General features: G+C 41.7%; 2 protein-coding genes across 2 annotated transcripts in view; one reads left to right on the forward strand and one right to left on the reverse strand.

The window, feature by feature from the left end:
- Nucleotides 1–43: 43 nt before the first annotated feature.
- LOC106593159 (endoplasmic reticulum resident protein 44) lies at nt 44–19,319 on the reverse strand. Its single transcript, XM_082960227.1, has 11 exons — nt 19,156–19,319; nt 13,805–13,877; nt 13,489–13,528; nt 13,070–13,185; nt 6,379–6,563; nt 5,904–6,019; nt 5,603–5,777; nt 4,665–4,776; nt 4,279–4,420; nt 1,679–1,781; nt 44–1,561 (listed from the first exon to the last, which is right to left on the reverse strand). Exons 1-11 carry the CDS (start codon nt 19,210–19,212, stop codon nt 1,460–1,462), a joined length of 1,221 nt encoding a protein of 406 aa, XP_082816353.1. The 5' UTR covers nt 19,213–19,319; the 3' UTR covers nt 44–1,459.
- Nucleotides 18,511–19,367, forward strand: part of LOC106593616 (inversin) — a 192,994-nt gene continuing 192,137 nt past the window's right edge. The window contains exon 1 of the mRNA XM_082960225.1: nt 18,511–18,646. The gene's annotated coding sequence lies outside the window, so the exon portion shown is untranslated. The remainder of the gene's footprint in view (nt 18,647–19,367) is intronic.

Genomic DNA, 19,367 nt, shown 5'->3' on the forward strand with positions numbered 1-19,367 from the left:
GGAGTCTTCTCTGTAGAACTGAACAAACAGACTCAACACAACATCCTGTAAAATGGTTTAATTTACTTGTTTTATTTTCTCCCTCTCCGAGATGACTGATTTAGAAATGAGATTCTCTCCCCCCCCCTTCCCTCCGTGACTGGTCAGATCAGGGTACTGTTGGGTTCTGGGGAGGGACTGTACACACAGTACTATAAATAAACACACAGCATGCGTCTCAATACTCCTCGTCTCCTTTCATTGTTCCATCTGAACTGATTTGAGTGACAGGTGAAATAAGGATATTTTCCAGGTCAGCTTCTTCCATATTGCTGTCACCTGGACTTGTTGCTAAGTGGGTGTGGCCTGGCCTGTGTCAGACCAGTGCAGATAGAGTAGAAGCCACTGCAGAGGATTGAGATGCAACCCAGAGTCTGATTTTTCTCCTTCAGTGTGAGGTTCCCCTCCTGTCCTCTAGAGCGGCAGTGTCTGACTGACACCTCTCAGACATTAGGAACTACCGTCTGAGTCAGTATTGCAGATCTGGGGCACGTTCAAGTACAAAGGGGAGAAAATGCTTTTCTGACAGACAATGGAAACGAACATTGAACTATTGGACAGTTTATGGTAGTACCTCCGTTGTTTCTAAACATTTCTACCATTTCGTGCCTCCTGAACGTGACTTAGGTGAATAGGCTCTCTGGCCAATCAGTTGCATGAGTTTAGTACCAGGGAGAGGAAGGCTGCATCTCAATACTCTACAATGTGTTCCTTTCCTCGTCTCCTCTCATTACTCCTATTTGAAATCATATGATAGGTGTCCACCATGCTGCTTCCACCTGCCAGAAATATGCTTTCGCATCAGTTTAAAAAAAGGAAAGGAGACGAGGAGGGTAAACTATTGAGATGCAGCCGAGACACTGTAGTCCTCCAGGACCAGGACCCTCTCTCACCCAAATGGGACTGAGCTGGACTACCCACAGATAAGAACCATAATGAGACTGAACAACCGGAGCAAGGGCTCTCACTCGTCAACAAAAAGAAAAAGGGGGAAAAAAGGTGCTACATGTTTTTGAACCTAAAGTAATGTGTTTTTAATTTAGATCAGGATGACATAGACCAACGCTCACTCAGCACAAGCACTATTATTATTTACAAGCTCCAAAAATAAAAGTTAAAACGCTTTGCTTCTTTTTTTTTTGTCCTAATCCCCCCACCATTTTCCTTCTTCTGGTTTCATCCTTTTATCTAAAATAAAAAATTGTACACGTAAGAGTTATGAAAATATAGGTTATTCCAAGACGGCTGTCATGGATTTAACCTACTCTCTGGTCTTCCTCTCTCTCTCTCTCTCTCTCTCCATTAAGGGTGTTGGGGGTGCTGTCCCATCCCGCTGGCCTGTCCTGACTCTGGACACTGACTCCGGGGCATGCCATGGGGTCGTGGGTCATAGGTCAGGGTTGTGGTAAAGTCGTTGAGGTCACAGTTCATCACGGTCCCTGAGGAGTGTGTAGCGCGTCTCACTGGGGGCTAACTTCTGGAAGGAACTCTCTGGTGGGTTACTGGCCACCTCATTGATCTCCTGATGAAATAACACATTTATATACACACACACACACAACTCCCTGTACGACTGCAATGACACCGTTTTATACACACATAATGACGGTGTAGTAGTATGCTTGTGAGGTGTTCTGACCTGTCCAGGTGTGCTGTCTGTCGGGTCTGGGCCGTGGTGGAACTCTCTGTGTAACTTCCCAGAGTGGAGGTCCAGAACAAACTGCCTCAGCTTCCCAGGGATCCTACGCACACACATTAATATAATCATTAGGCCTACCAATGACATTACTGAAGTGTGGTTGATGACAGAAGGTCATAAAGTGATATCACATCAGAGCTGGTCCCATATCAAAGCTGTCTCTGCATGTTAGAGGTGGCTGCAGACACCACACACACACACACAGCTAATGAAATAATTTAATCTCGGTGACAGAGGGAGGGAGAACGCAAACACAGCCACCCAGAGGAGGAGGTAGTGAATGTGATGTAATTAGTTGAAGCGGGTGTCAGACCTCAGGGCTCTGATCACAGAGGTGATAGGGGGAGTGGTGGGGGAGGGGCTTAGATGGGGGTAAAATAGATTAGATGAAATTACATTCGATTAGTTAACACTAATTGCACGTGCCAAGTCATGTCACATTAGCTCCAGTGTCCAGGGCCGTCAATAGAAGAATTATCTAGAAGGTGTGACATTTCTATTATAATCTGTGGACTGTGTGTGTGTGTGTGTGTGTGTGTGTGTGTGTGTGTGTAATGGAATGTATTATATTTGACAAATGCAGATTTTCAACATACAGATCTAAATAATCTAATGACAACAATAATGAGCCATCTCAAATACTGTCACTCAAGTCAGACACAAATGAACACTAGAAAAGCCTGGCCTCGAGGGACAACCCCTCAAGCCAATGACGAGCCTTTTGGACATCAACATTCTAACAGTCTAATAAATACACTTCATATATGCCATCGCAAAAAGAATCACTTGGTTGTGTTTATGAAGGTAACGGAATACAAAAGAAAATGTATTTCAAATAAGACAATAGCATTGTCATTTGTTTATGTAACTGTAGACTATGTAAAAACAAAAAGACAAACACCACAATTCAATTGTTAAAATACATTAAATAAACACCATCACAAAGATCATTAATTATTGATTTGTTAGCCCATAAGAGTCTAAGTCCTGTCTAAACCGGGGGGATCCACACTGAACAAAAATAGAAAACGCAACACGTGTTGGTTCCATGAGCTGAAATAAAAGATCCCAGATATGTTCCATACCCACAAAAACCTTATTAATCTAAAAACATTTGCACAAATTAGTTTACATCCCTGTTAGTGAGCATTTCTCCTTTGCCAAGATAATCCATCCACCTGACAGGTGTGGGATATCAAGAAGCTGATTAAACAGCATGATCACTACATAGGTGCACCTTGTGCTGGGGAGAATAAAAGGTCACTGACAACCAGACCTTTCACAGAGTGCACATTAATTGATGCTGCGCCATTCACAGAGCACGCTGAACACAGAAATGTCGGTTGGAACCGGTCGAGAACCACTCAAGGTGCCCTAAATAGCTGGCAAATGGCTAAGAGGTAAAACAAAAAAAAACTAAAAAAGTCCACCAGAGCTGTTGCCAGAGAACTGAATGTTAAAATATCTACCATATGCTGCCTCCAATGTCTTTTTAGAGAGTTTGACCGTATGTCCAACCGGCCATACAACCGCAGACCACGTGTATGGCGTTGTGTGGGCGAGCAGTTTGATGATGGCAACAGTGTGCTCCAGTTCCCACCAAAATCCAGAAACTTGCCACGGCCATTAAAAAGGAGTGGGACATCCTTCCACAGTCCGCAATCAACAGCCTGATCAACTCTATACGAAGGAGATGTGTCGCATTGCATGAGGCAAATGGCGGTCACACCAGATACTGACTGGTTTTCTGATCCATGCCCCTACTTATTTTTATTTTTTTTAAAGGTATCTGTGACCAACAGATGCATATTTGTATTCCCAGTCATGTGAAATCCATAGATTAGGGCATAATGAATTCATTTCAATTGACTGATTTCCTGATATGAACTGTAAATCTTTCAAATTACTGCATGTTGCGTTTATATTTTTGGGGTTTTAAGAAAGCCATAACAAGGATAATTTTGCTATTTGATTTTGAATTGTAAGACCCCTTGAAGTATCAAAAATATATATTTTTGAATGAACAATTATTTTGGGCTTTACTGCTATTCAAATGCATTGAATAACAGATTCACTACATGGAACAACATAGTCCCCCCCCCAAAAAAATCAAAAGGAAGTTTGTTCTGAAGTGTCTGTCCGTTCGGACGCTACAGATGATTTTGTGAGAAGACCGATTTTCGGGATGTCTCATGGTCTGACAAACGTTCCATATGCTGTATCACAATTGGAGCCGTGAGCTCCACAGCCAGAGCAAATCTATCCTTTGTCTGGTCAGGCCAGAAAATGTGACGTGTCGCTCTCCATGTAAATGATGTGTCAGATTTCACATACTGCATGTCATCGGAGACGGCGTTTGAAGTGGGACAACCAGACCTTTCACAGAGTGCACATGAACTGATGCTGCGCCATTCACAGAGCACGCTGAACATAGAAATGTCGGTCGGAACCGGTCGAGAACCACTCAAGGTGCCCTAAATAGAGGTTCAAAAAAAATTCAACCAGAGACAGGTGAAGGAAAGTAGAGAGGTTGTACTTACTCAATGTCTCTGAACTCAGGGTACACATACATGTGTCTGAAAGAGTCTATAGCAATGACAGGACAGTCTGCTGGCGTCTTCTGGATGTGCAGCAGTGGGTGACGGAACTTTTCACAGTCCGCATGTAGAAAGTTTATAGATCCTAGGCAGGAGGGGATATTAATATAATTGATATTATTTATTAAGAAAAGATTACCATGACTATAATAGTACGGTTATCTAACAAATATAATGCAACTCTGTCCCTGGCTGGGATGAAAACACAACACAAATAAATAGAGAGTAAGAGAGAGAGTAACAATGGTCCCAGCACTGAACCCTGTGGCACACCCTTTTATTTCCCCAGGTGATTGGGCCACAACAGACTTTTAAGACAAACACACTACCTTTCTCGCTGATTAGCTGGCGTGCCACCTCGTGCTGGAACTTCTCCAAGCTCTCTGTGTCCTCCTTCACGTGAAACAGGATGAGGAATGGGATCCCCTCTTCAGTCAGCTCCTGGAACACACACACATACACACAGGGAAGAGGAAGAAGAGTGAAGGCGTCAGCATGCTTCAGTTCATCTGGCACCTAGCCGAACCAAACGATGGGCTCGCATACTCCGTTAAAAGACCTTCGCTTGAAAAATGTGAAAAAAGCAATAGTACTGTTTGTCCATTTTGAGTCGCCACTTCTTCAAAATAGTCAGAATTAATCTAAGGTAACTCAAGAAATCTGTCATTAATGTTGACATTTTTGCAGAGAAGATCTTAGTTGCGCAATTTTGCATCTGACTAAGATGTTTGGTGTAGTATGAGGACGGGTCGTCTCGTTGAATGACAACAGGCACTTCTTTGAAGAATACCTACTGTTGACCAATCTGTGACTAGGGGGCGAAGACTTTGGCTACCGATATTGGATTGCCTCAAGAAAAAGAATTGTGTGCCCAAAACAGCAGATAAAACCCTTGTCGGTGTCCAAAATGAACAAAAACATCACAAAATGTAATATATGCACAAACTGTTCAGAAACTGTTTCAGCTGGGAAGCATCCGGAAGCCTAAACGGGTCAGTGGGAGATTCAGGTGTGTGTGTCTATGCCTTGTTGTCGCAAATGGCCAAGTAACAATGGGAAAAGCACACCCCTCTATTCATATGATAATGAATGAGCAAAGAGATAAGGACAGGATTACATTAGAGTGGGGCTGCTGTAGGGGAAGAAGCCAGACCAGACCTGGACGACGACTCCCAGCGGTGTGTAGACCAGGGCTAGCCCAAAACCTAAATGATTTAATTTAGACTGGATCAAACATAGAGAAGAAAAAGAGGTAGAGACAACGCACCTCTCCGTTTTCGAAGGTGATCTCGCGGACCAGAGGGACACATTTGTCCTGCGCCCAAGCGTAGGTGAGGTCAAAGTTGGTTAGTGAGCCCAGGTACACCATGTCAGGAACAGTCTCCCCCATCGGTTTATAGATCACATTATCACCACTGAACCTCTCTGTCTGGGACACGTCACTGGAAGGACAGAGGAAAGGAAAGATTAAAAGATTACTCAAATGCCAGACCCAAAACATATAAACTATATTATAAATGTTTCGTAGACCCTAAGTGCAGTGGTTGGTCTGAAGAGGCTTGACTCACCCGAAGGCAGCGAGAAACACACAGTCGTCTCGGAGGATGTTGGCCACCTTCTCAAACGTGTGGTAGTTCTCAGAATCCTTCTGGATAAAGTAACCAATAATGTTACGCCTGTCCCTCTGCAGAGAGAGAGAGACATTTTTCCTGGTTCAGTACCAATTCATTTTTGAGGACAGTGTCATATACAAATCTTTAGGAAGGCTTTCGGTTGATAGCTCCTTGGTGTCCTTGTCCCGTCAGCTGTGTTCTTTGTGTCAGTTGCCCTGTATAGTTGTCTTTTTTTTCTTCTATTTGGTTTACATTTTTTACTTTTATGCACTTTGAGATTATTCTGTATAATGAAAAGCACCATACAAATGTAATAAATTATTAAATATTTAGATTAGCAATGGTCCTAGAACAGATCCCTGAGGCACACCTTTTACATTTTCAGAGGTTTGGACAACAACACACTGATTTGTGCGTGCCTGATACTCACATCCACAGTGTTGACCTCCTCCAGACTGTGTATCTCTTTAATGGGATCGACCTTCTGCTGGCGGATGAAGTCAGCGATGGCTGTGACTGACCTCTGACCCCTGTACTCCCTCTTCATCATCATCCCATTACGGAACAACTTCAACGTAGGGTACTTACTGATCCTGTACCGCTGAGCTATGTCAGCTAGAGAGACAGAGAGCGGGAGAGAGGGGTGAATAAAGACAGAGTTTAATATAGAATGAGGTAGAGGGGGAGAAAGGCGGACAAAGGAAAGGGGAATGAAGGAAAAGAGGCAGGTAGAGAAAATCAGAAAAGGATGGATAGAAACGGGGATGGATGAAAAAAGGTAAAAGAGTAAAAGACAGATAGAGGGTGTTTAAAGCTGTCTAAAGACACAGCCGTCAGTCAGCCCCTGATCCCTCAGATGAAAGCTGACCCCCACTGAGAGTAAATATTCTCATAGTGCTGTGTGTTTGGCAGGTGTCAGTCTCACTGCAGGGTGTCTCTAAGCTCCAGTCTTCACAGGCAGCAGCAGTTTTGTCATTAGTCTTCAAACGGTTTGCAGGTCATCAATAATTCCCTTTAATTTGTTCCATCTCAAAGGATGTGCCTATCAAACGTCTGTGTGTGTGTGTGTGTGTGTGTGTGTGTGTGTCTGGGGAGTAACTGATTACAAAAAAAACGAACTGTAATCCGTTACTAGCTAAAATATTGTAATCAAATTACAGATTTTTGAAAAATCCTACTTCTAGGATTACTTTTAAATTCAGAAAGGATGACACCTTTCTGTTTTCTCAACGACATTCAAATCAGCATTGAAAAACGAGTTTAAGTTGTTGGACCACAAATCAAAGACCACTATGATGACACACCAAATGCGTTTTGATGGTTCGCGGGAAAAGAGCAGGCTCTTCCCCCTCAGGAGGCTGATAAGATTCGGCATGGGCCTTCAGATCCTCAAAAAGTTATACAGTTGCACCATTGAGAGCATCTTGACAGGCTGCATCACCGCTTGGTATGGCAACTGCTTGGCATCCCACCACATGGCGCTACAGAGGGTAGTGCGTACGACCCAGTACACCATTGGGGTCGAGCTCCCTGCCATTCAGGACCTCTATACAAGGCCGTGTCAGAGGAAGGCCCTATAGAAATTCTCAAAGACTCTAGTCACCCAAATCATAGACTGTTCTCTCTGCCACCGCATGGCAAGCAGTACTGATACACCAAGCCTGGAACCAACAGGACCCTGAACTAGAGGTCGACCGATTATTATTTTTCAACGCCAATACCGATTATTGGAGGACCAAAAAAAGCCGATACCGATTAAATGGGCCGTTTATTTTTATTTATTTCTAATAATGACAATTACAACAATACTGAATGAACACTTATTTTAACTTAATATAATACATCAATAAAATCAATTTAGCCTCAAATAAAGTGCCTTGCTCAGAACATGAGAACATATGAAAGCTGGTGGTTCCTTTCAACATAAATCTTCAATATTCCCAGGTAAGAAGTTTTAGGTTGTGGTTATTATAGGAATTATAGGACTATTTCTCTCTATACGATTTGTATTTCATATACCTTTGACTATTGGATGTTCTTATAGGCACTTTAGTATTGCCAGTGTAACAGTATAGCTTCCGTCCCTCTCCTCGCTCCTACCTAGGCTCGAACCAGGAACACATCGACAATAGCCACCCTCGAAGCAGCATTACCCATGCAGAGCAAGGGGAACAACTACTCCAAGTCTCAGAGCGAGTGACGTTTGAAACGCTATTAGCGCGCACCCGCTAACTAGCTAGCCATTTCACATCGGTTACACCAGCCTAATCTTGGGAGTTGATAGGCTTGAAGTCATAAACAGCGCAATGCTTGAAGCACAGCGAAGAGCTGCTGGCAAAACGCACGAAAGTGCTGTTTGAATGAATGCTTACGAGCCTGCTGCTGCCTACCACCGCTCAGTCAGACTGCTCTATCAAATCATAGACTTAATTATAACATAATAACACACAGAAATACGAGCCTTTGGTCATTAATATGGTCGAATCCGGAAACTATCATCTCGAAAACAAAGCGTTTTTCCTTTCAGTGAAATACGGAACCGTTCCGTATTTTATCTAACGGGTGGCATCCCTAAGTCTAAATATTCCTGTTACATTGCACAACCTTCAATGTCATAATTACGTAAAATTCTGGCAAATTAGTTCGCAACGAGCCATGCGGCCCAAACTGTTGCATATACCCTGACTGTGCGTGCAATGAACGCAAAATGACACAATTTCACCTGGTTAATATTGCCTGCTAACCTGGATTTCTTTTAGCTAAATATGCAGGTTTAAAAATGTATACTTCTGTGTATTGATTTTAAGAAAGGCATTGATGTTTATGGTTGGAGCAACGTGTACCTAAGCGATTATATGCAACGCAGGACAGGCTAGATAAACTAGTAATATCATCAACCATGTGCAGTTAACTAGTGATTATGATTGATTGATTGTTTTTTATAAGATAAGTTTAATGCTAGCTAGCAACTTACCTTTGCTTCTTACTGCATTCGCGTAACAGGTAGTCTCCTCGTAGATTGCAATGTAAAGAAGGTGGTTAGAGCATTGGACTAGTTAACCGTAAGGTTGCAAGATTGAATCCCCGAGCTGACAAGGTAAAAATCTGTCGTTCTGCCCCTGAACAAGGAAGTTAACCCGCAGTTAACTGACTTGCCTAGTTAAATAAAAGGTCTAAAACCCGAACCCCAAAAATCGGCCAAATCGGCGTAGAAAAATACCGATTTCCGATTGTTATGAAAACTTGAAATTGGCCCTAATTAATCGGCCATTCCGATTAATCAGTCGACCTCTACCCTGAACAGCTTCTACCACCAAGCCATAAGACTGCTAAATAGTTAACCAAATAGCTGCCCGGACTATCTGCATTGACCCTTTTTGCACTAACTTTTTTGTGTCATGACATACACTGCTGCTACTGTTAATTATATATCCTGTTGCCTAGTCACTTTACCCCTACCTATATGTACATATTAGAGGTCGACCGATTAATCGGAATGGCCGATTAATTAGGGCCGATTTCAAGTTTTCATAACAATCGGTAATCGGTATTTTTGGCCACCGACGTGCCGATTTTTTACACACCTTTTTGCAACCTTCCGGTTAATAGTCCAACACTCTAACCACCTGCCTTACATTGCACTCCACGAGGAGCCTGCATGGCAGGCTGACTACCTGTTACGCGAGGGCAGCAAGAAGCCAAGGTAAGTTGCTAGCTTGCATTAAACTTAACTTATAAAAAACTATCAATCTTAACATAATCACTAGTTAACTACACATGGTTGATGATATTACTAGTTTATCTAACGTGTCCTGCGTTGCATATAATCGATGCGGTGACTGTTAATTTCTCATCGAATCACAGCCTACTTCGACAAACGGGTGATGATTTAACAAGCGCATTTGCGAAAAAAGCACTGTCGTTGCACCAATGTACCTAACCATGAACATCAATGCCTTTCTTTAAAATCAATACACAAGTATATATTTTTAAACCTGCATATTTAGGTAATATTGCCTGCTAACATGAATTTGTGTCACTTCTCTTGCGTTCCGTGCAAGCAGTCAGGGTATATACAGCAGTTTGGGCCGCCTGGCTCATTGCGAACTGTGTGAAGTCCGTTTATTCCTAACAAAGGCCGTAATTAATTTTCCAGAATTGTAAATAATTATGACATAACATTGAAGGTTGTGCAATGTAACAGGAATATTTAGACTTAGGGATGCCACCCGTTAGATAAAATACGGAACGGTTCCGTATTCACTGAAATAATAAACGTCTCGTTTTCGAAATGATAGTTTCCAGATTCGACCATATTAATGACCAAAGGCTCGTATTTCTGTGTGTTATTATGTTATAATTAAGTCTATGATTTGATATTTGATAGAGCAGTCTGACTGAGCGATGGTAGCATTCATTCAAACAGCACCTTCGTGCGTTTTGCCAGCAGCTCTTCGCAATTCTTCAAGCATTGCACTGTTTATGACTTCAAGCCCATCAACCCCCGAGATTAGGCTGGTGTAACCGATGTGAAATGGCTAGCTAGTTAGTGGGTGCGCGCTAATAGCGTTTCAAACGTCACTCGCTCTGAGACTTGGAGTAGTTGTTCCCCTTGCTCTGCATGGGTAATGCTGCTTCGAGGGTGGCTATTGTCGATGTGTTCCTGGTTCGAGCCTAGGTAGGAGCGAGGAGAGGGACGGAAGCTATACTGTTACACTGGCAATACTAAAGTGCCTATAAGAACATCCAATAGTCAAAGGTATATGAAATACAAATCGTATAGAGAGAAATAGTCCTATAATTCCTATAATAACCACAACCTAAAACTTCTTACCTGGGAATATTGAAGATTTATGTTGAAAGGAACCACCAGCTTTCATATGTTCTCATGTTCTGAGCAAGGCACTTAAACGTTAGCTTTTTACATGGCACACGTTGCACTTTTACTTTCTTCTCCAACACTTTGTTTTTGCATTATTTAAACCAAATTGAACATGTTTCATTATTTATTTGAGGCTAAATTGATTTTATTGATGTATTATATTAAGTTAAAATAAGTGTTCATTCAGTATTGTTGTAATTGTCATTATTAGAAATAAATAAACTAAAAAAAATAACCGGCCGATTAATCGGTATCAGATTTTTTTGGGGGGTCCTCCAATAATCGGTATCGGTGTTGAAAAATCATAATCGGCCAACCTCTAGTACATATCTACCTCAATTACCTCATACCCATTGACTCAGTACTGGTACCCTGTGTATATAGCCAAGTTATCCTTACTCATTGTGTATTTATTCCAAGTGTTATTATATATTTTTTCAATTTTTGTCTGCATAGTTGGGAAGGGATCGCAAGTAAGCATTTTACTGTTAGTCTATCAAATCAGTCACATACACATGGTTAGCAGATGTTAATGCAAGTGTAGCGAAATGCTTGTGCTTTTAGTTCCGACAGTGCAGTAATATCTAACAAGTAATCTAACAATTCCACAACAACTACCTAATACACACAAATGTAAAGGGATGGAATAAGAATATATACATATAAATATATGGATGAGCGATGACCGAGCGGCATAGGCAAGGTGCAATAGATGCTATAAAATACAGTATATACATAGGAGATGAGTAATGTAAGACATGTAAACATTATTAAAGTGACTAGTGATCCATTTATTAAAGTGGCCAATGATTTCAAGTCTGTATGTAGGCAGCAGCCTCTCTGTGTTAGTGATGGCTGTTTAACAGTCTGATGGCCTTGAGATAGAAGCTGTTTTTCAGTCTCTCAGTCCCAGCTTTGATGCACCTGTACTGACCTCACCTTCTGGATGGTAGCGGGGTGAACAGGCAGTGGCTCTACACCTGTTGTTTACGAAAAATGTGACAAATAAAATGTGATTTTACTGCTGTTGGCATCCAAAGATTATACATTTAACTTGAATAAACACTTGGAGGTAAGGATGTCTTACCTCCTAAGTGTTATTGATATCTACATAGCGCAATGATGTGAATCACTCTGCTGCTCTCTCATTTAGCTATTTGCGCCTCACGTATTGTGGTTGTTGTGGATGGCTGTGGACAAACAAACATGTGTATTTTAACCCAATGGTTGAATTGAAGAAGTTAAAGCTGCCTATCAATCAATGTTTTTGCGACCAGTGGACAGCCAGTGAAAAATGTGCTCTTGCAGCTGCATAGTGTGGATCACAGCCTGTGGAATAAACGTTTGAGGGGGCTCCTCCATGGTATTGTGCTCCACATGCTGTCAAAAACAAGTTTCATTTAAGAAGACCTCAAACTCGCACACTTCTGATCAACTTAAAGAGCTGCAAATGATAGAGATATCAGAGTGTCACCAACAAAAGCTTAAGCAATAGGCCCATAGCAAATGATAGCGATATCAGAGTGTCACCAACAAAAGCTTAAGCAATAGGCCTATAGCAAATGATAGAGATATCAGAGTGTCACCAACAAAAGCTTAAGCAACAGGCCCATAGCAAATGATAGAGATATCAGAGTGTCACCAACAAAAGCTTAAGCAATAGGCCTATAGCAAATGATAGAGATATCAGAGTGTCACCAACAAAAGCTTAAGCAACAGGCCCATAGCAAATGATAGCGATATCAGAGTGTCACCAACAAAAGCTTAAGCAATAGGCCTATAGCAACAGAGTAGGCTAATAAGTCCTTGGTTTTAGGGTCATGCTCAGGTTAAACAACAGAGTAGGCTAATAAGTCCTTGGTTTTAGGGTCATGCTCAGGTTAAACAACAGAGTAGGCTAATAAATCCTTAGTTTTGGGGTCATGCTCTGGTTAAACAATTTGGCTTATCTATATTGCTATATCCTATTCTTGAAATCTGACCGACTTTGGATTTTAATGTAAAGATATAGCCTAATCGTATGATTATCTGTATTGAAGTAGAAAGCAATGGTTTAGAAGAAGCCTACATAACCCATAAAGTAAAATGCAACATCCATTTCTTTATCTCCTCCTAACGCCTCTCAAGGGGAAAGTAACATAAAAGGAACTAAAAGTAATCAGATTACGTTACTGAGTTTGGGCAAACCAAAAGTTATGTTATGATTACAACCCTGTGTGTGTACGAGAGTGTCACTCACAATGCTGATCACAGTCGACGCGCGCAAACACCACCTGAGTGACATCAGGAAACTCCTCCCTCGCAATGTTGGATGCCTCCTCAAAGATAGGCTGGAGCATCTGGCTGAATCTACACCTGGGAGGAGAGGGGGGAGAATGTGGGTATAATTTGCTTATCCAAATGAGATTTTATATTGTTACCCTTTGGAGGAACTGTCATACTGTAATTGCTTTGGCCACATTGCATTACTCTCCAGCCATGATGCCACTAAAGCATGTTGGAATTCTAATTCATTACACACACACACACACACACACACCTGGTACATTAGTTAAATACACACAAGGCAAACAACTGATGTGGACACAAAGAAAATGTATGCAAACAGACAATTGAGTAGGAGAGGACAAATGTTCACAGGAGAACTAACACACTTACCAGTCTGCATAGAAATTAACCAACGCCACTCCAGCATTGTCTGTGAGGAAACAAACACGTTACACCCACTGTTTAACAACAACGTCAAACACACAGGAAGTAAAGTACATTTACACATACTCATAGGCAAGGGAGGTTCGTGGGTGAATCATTAGTGTTATTCCTACAGTCACAACCACGAGGTGTTGAGGAAGGATACAACACAAGATAAAGAAATACAGGGAGAGATGATAGAGAGAGGGAGGATGGAGAGAGAAAGAGGGATAGATGAGAACCACAGAGATGTCTGTGACAGGGGATAGAGACAATGTCTTACTGAGGATGTCTTCAATGTTTCCTGTGTCTAGACTGGTAATTTCAGGCTGGCCTGGAGTGGAGAGACCAGTCACCTAGAGCCGGAGAAGAAAGGGTTAATGAGGGCGATGATATGGCTAGAACCTGTCCCTCACACAGACGTGACATGAGCCCAGTCCAAAAACAACCACTAGACAGTCAGTGTTTGCAGAGTTGATGGAAGAAGCTCTAAAGCTGCTGTCCTATTGTTTCCATGAATTCCCTTGTTGCTGTTTCCAGACCAGGCAAACAGGTGAGAAATCATCTTTCTTTCTCTTCGGCTCCCTCCCTTCTTATTTATTTATTTATTATTCATCCATATGAGTTCTGTTGAGATCCAGATATCTCAGTTCTCTGATGGACGTTGATGTCACAGGTGATGTGGAACAGAGGACTCTGTTCTCAGGGTCAAAGTCAAACTTCCCCATGGACTGGAGCGACCAGGACAGTGTCATACACTGGACACGGAGGCAGAGAAACAAGTAGAAGCCAGACATCACACTGCATAATATTTTATGGTTCATATACAGTCCATGAACTAAGCAGACCAGACCCAGCTGCTATCGCGTTTGTGTCTATGGGATAGCCACCCCTTAAGCAGACTGGAACTGTGACAATTTTTTCCAATGGTAAATGGCCTGAGTAAGACATCTTCATTCATCCACCATCTTTGACGGAGAGTGGTGTTACTGGAGATGCTCTACTACGCCGAGTCTCACATTCCCTGGAAGATCAAACGTATTTCTCTGTATCTCAGCAAGCATTTCCCAGTCCTATGACAGCGCAATGCAATTTTCTGCTACCACCATAACCATAACTTCACACAAAAACAGCAACAAGAGCCAGCCACTGGACTGATAGCTGAGCTTAGGACAGGAGACAGGGCTGTGGCTAGGATATAGACTGGGGCTAAGTTAAGCATGGCCTGGACTTTCCCATGTATTAATACTAAGGGAACCCCTCTAAACCAGTGTCTCAGTAGCATCCTGTCAATGAGGACATTCAGATAACTAAGCTTTATCTATCATCAGTCGTTTGACTCATCCAAATCAGCAGGGTGTGTGTGATGGAAGACACACCCTCTTAAGTAGCTTTAAAAGGTGTGTATTCTAGGATGAGAGAGACAGACACTGTCACAGTGCCCTCCGTAGTTATTGGGACAGTGAAGCATGTTTTCTTGTTATGGCTGTAAACTCCAACAGTTTGAAATCAAACAATGACTATGAGGTTAAAGTGCAGACTGTGAGCTTTAATTTGAGGGTGTTTCATCCATATTGGGTGAACCGTTTAGAAATTACAGCCCTTTTTGTACATAGTCCCCCCATTTTAGGGGACCAAAAGCATTGGAACAAATTCACTTATGTGTATTAAAGTAGTACAACGTTAAGTATTTGGTCCCATATTCATAGCACGCAATGACCACATCAAGCTTGTGACTCTACAAATTTGTTGGATGCATTTGCTGTTCGTTTTGGTTGATTTTCAGATTGTTTTGTGCCCAATAGAAATGAATGGTAAATAATGTACTGTGTCATTTTGGAGTTGCTTTTATTGAAAATAAGAATAGAATATGTTTCTAAACACTTCTACATTAATGTGGATGCTACCATGATTACGGATAATCCTGAATGAATCATGAATAATGATGAGTGAGAAAGTTAGACAAACAAATATCACACCCCCCAAAAATGCTAACCTCCCCTGTTATTGTAAGGGGTTAGCATGTCTTGGGGGTTTGATATAAAATGCTAACCTCCCCTGTTATTGTAAGGGGTTAGCATGTCTTGGGGGTTAGATATAAAATGCTAACCTCCCCTGTTATTGTAAGGGGTTAGCATGTCTTGGGGGTTTGATATAAAATGCTAACCTCCCCTGTTATTGTAAGGGGTTAGCATGTCTTGGGGGTTTGATATAAAATGCTAACCTCCCCTGTTATTGTAAGGGGTTAGCATGTCTTGGGGGTTTGATATAAAATGCTAACCTCCCCTGTTATTGTAAGGGGTTAGCATGTCTTGGGGGTATGATATTTTTGAGTCTGTAACTTCCTCACGATTCATTCAAATGTGTAGAGTCACAAGCATGATGTAGTCATTGCGCTTTATGAATACGGGACCAATACTTTGTCAAAGACTCCAGCCACCCTAGTCATAGACTGTTCTCTCTGCTACCGCACGGCAAGCGGTACCAGAGCGCCAAGTCCAGGACAGAAAGGCTCCTTAACAGCTTCTAACCCCAAGCCATAAGACGGCTGAACAATTAATCAAATGGCCACCCGGACTATTTACATTGACACCCCAGCTTTGTTTTTACACTGCTGCTACTCGCTGTTTATTATCTATGCCTAGTCACTTTACAAATTACCTTGAATAACCTGTACCCCCGCACATTGACTCGGTACCCCCTGTATATAGCCTTGTTATTGTTATGTAAATATCTTGTGTACATTTTTTTTTTTAACTTTAGTTTATTTAGTAAATATTTTCTTAACTCTATTTCTTGAACTGCATTGTGTGGTTAAGTGCTTGTAAGTAAGTAATTCACGGTAAGGTCTACACCGGTTGTATTCGGCACATGTCCCTAGGTTCAGTAATGGTCAGTCATTTTGTAAGTAGTTGTGGCCAGTAGTTGTGTGGTTTTTATCAATAGTTTGGGTAAGTAGTAGGGAGGTTCATTAGATGTGGTGATTCTTTTTTTGGTCGTGGTCAGTAGTTAGTCAGCAGTTGTGGTCAATAGTGATCAGTAGTTTTGATAAGTAGATGTGTGGTTCAGTAGTCGTGGTCAGTAGTTGTGTGTTTGCGGTGAGTAGTTTTGGTCAGTAGTTTTGGGGTTGTGGTCAGTACTTGTGGATAGTAGTTTTGGTCAGTAGTTTTGTGGTTGTGGTCAGTACTTGTGGATAGTAGTTTTGGTCAGTAGTTTTGTGGTTGTGGTCAGTACTTGTGGATAGTAGTTTTGGTCAGTAGTTTTGTGGTTGTGGTCAGTACTTGTGGATAGTAGTTTTGTGGTTGTGGTCAGTTTAGTTGGCGTTGTTAGTAGTTGTGTAGTTGTGGTCAGTAGCTGTGGTCAGTAGCAGTGATCTGTAATTGTGTCGTCATCAGTTGCGGTCAGCAGTTGTTTGGTTGTGATCAGTAGTTTTGGTCAGTATCTTTTGTGGTATCAGTTTTGGTCAGAAGTGTTCAGTAGTTTTGTGGTCAGTAGTTGTGTGGTTGTGGTAGGTAAACGTGTGGTTGTAATCAGTAGTTGTGGTCAGTAATGGTGTGGTTGTGGTCAGTAGTTGTGGTGATACTTTGTGGGGTTCAGTAGTTGTAGTCGGTGGTTTTGGTCAGTAGTTGTAGTAAGTAGTTGTTATCAGTAGTTGTATGATTGTGGCCTGTAGTTGTGGTCAGTTATTTTGTTGTTGTGGTCAGTAGGTGTAGTCAGTAGTAGTGATCAGTAGTTGTGTGGTTAAGTGCTTGTAAGTAAGAATTTCCCGGTAAGGTCTACACCGATTGTATTCGGCGCATGTCCCTTCGTTATATCAGCATTGAACATGTCACCCTCCCTAGGAGAGGGGGTGACCTCGACAATTTATTGTTAAAATGAGAGGCTGCCTGGATCTTTAATTTAAAGACCCTTGCTCCTCTCGGTTTCAACGTAGACTTTGATCTGAAGCCATTCTTGTAATTTTGCTATTGTAAATGTTTTGTAGGCCTAGGTAGCCAAATTGTATCTATGATCGAATGCTATCCATTCATGTTTTTGGTATGTTATTTGTATATGTGAGAATTAACCAATGATATCATGCCACACCTGGCCATGATTACAGACACCTGTGTGTGTCCTTTGACACTATATAAACGAGTCACCCCGCAGTGTTTGTCATTATACCTTGATGAAGACAGCTTGTCTGTCAAAACGGTGGATATTAGGTTATTAAATTATTGCATCTGAGCTCCTAGAGTGTGCGGCTCTCCTTAAATGTTTTAAGTATTCGCCGCATGTGACAAATAACATTTTATTTGACCTTTGACCTAGCGTTAGAGAGTCAGGAAGATACTGATCAGAAGAACAAATAAAAAGAAGAAACGTTTCACTGTCCCAATAATTACAGAGGGCACTGTATATGCATGTACAGTATGTGTTTAAGGTGACAGTCAGTGTTAACAGGAGAAGCTGTCTTTGCTGTGGTTTGTAATATGCACTGTAATATTGCACTTAAGAGAGAAGGCTGAGTGGTGGCGGATGTGGTTGTATGTACAAAATGTACACACTATTTCTGGGGTCAACTAATACAGGACTAGTGGTATTATGTATAGTGAGATCATCGCACAGCAGCCAGGCTGTGACACTCGTCTGTATGTCTGCTGAGCGACAACAGCTTCAGTTTAACAAGAGATATTTCAGTAATTAAATGTTGCCACTGTCTCTGGTTTAACTATGTGACAGTGATGAGACAGGCCAATTCCCCCAAAAAATGTATGAATACAGACATATTTGTAGATACTTTCTAGCTACCTTCCAGTTTCTAGATTAGAAGCCATTATAAAAGCCATGAATCGTGCTGATTAACAAATATATGACTTAGTTTAAATCCCTGACTTACTGTAAAGAAAGTTTACACTGTAATAGGCCGATATCCTGAGCAGCAGAACAGAGCTTTGATCAGTTCCGGGTTGTCAGCCAATAGGAATGAGCCACAACAGAGGAATTCACCAACCGGCTCCATCATTCCGCAACACGATTATGGCAAAATTCACTAACTTGTGGTACCGTCCCTCGACCTGGCTAGCTAGCTACATATGTTAGTAAGCAAGACAACTACAACATTAGCTGTTGGCTAGCTAGCTAGGTAAGTTAAACAAACAGCAAATATAGCCAAGTCTGATAGCTGACGTTAGCTCACACAATCAATGATACGTGGATTTAAGATTCACCATGCATCTAGAATAAAATACTGATTTGGACTTGCACAGTCGTTAGCTAGCTAGTTAACATAACAGGGCAGAGTAAGGCGAGTGATCACAGAAAAGGAGGGTCATGACTCATGTCTGTCTCTACATTGCTAAAAGAAAACAGTTAGCTAACGTTACCAAGCTTAGCTAGCCAGCTAGCTGATCTCAATTAACCTGGTTTGCCGACTAGCTATTTTAGCCAGCTAACTTTAGCTAGGTACAGTAATGTAAAGACTATATTCGTGTTCAATACATCTTTATTTTGTGATTGACAAAAGTAGCTATCACTTTGAAAAACGATTGCCCATAATTCTAATGTTAGCTAACTGCTTGTGAACAAGACCGACCGCACTTCAAATACGAGGACGTGTAAGTTAGCTGTCGAAGCCCAATTTAAGTTCCTTACCAGCAGTATCGTGAAGAAGCCGACCTCGAGCGAGGATACTATTGGTGGTAGTTTCATTGTAGAGTTGGTTGAGGTTATGGTGTTGTTCGGTCTTCCCTATCTCTCGACACAACTCTGCTGCTGAGGCAGGAAACGGATGGGTGACCACGGTAACGTGAGCTATCTTTCCGGGTTTAACGTTGTGGTTTATGGGAGTAGTAGTTTTGTAAATT

This window comes from Salmo salar, chromosome 02 (genome assembly GCF_965601325.2).
Source record: "Salmo salar chromosome 02, fSalSal1, whole genome shotgun sequence".
Lineage (NCBI taxonomy): Eukaryota > Metazoa > Chordata > Actinopteri > Salmoniformes > Salmonidae > Salmo > Salmo salar.

Bases quoted from the DNA above. Each gene is read 5' to 3' on its own strand.
- LOC106593159 (XM_082960227.1), bottom strand. From the start codon at position 19,212: ATGAAACTACCACCAATAGTATCCTCGCTCGAGGTCGGCTTCTTCACG. The intron at 13,878-19,155 runs GTAAGGAACTTA...CTCCGGCTCTAG, and splicing joins GCTTCTTCACGATACTGCTG to GTGACTGGTCTCTCCACTCC. The intron at 6,020-6,378 runs GTGAGTATCAGG...CTCTCTCTGCAG, and splicing joins AGGAGGTCAACACTGTGGAT to AGGGACAGGCGTAACATTAT.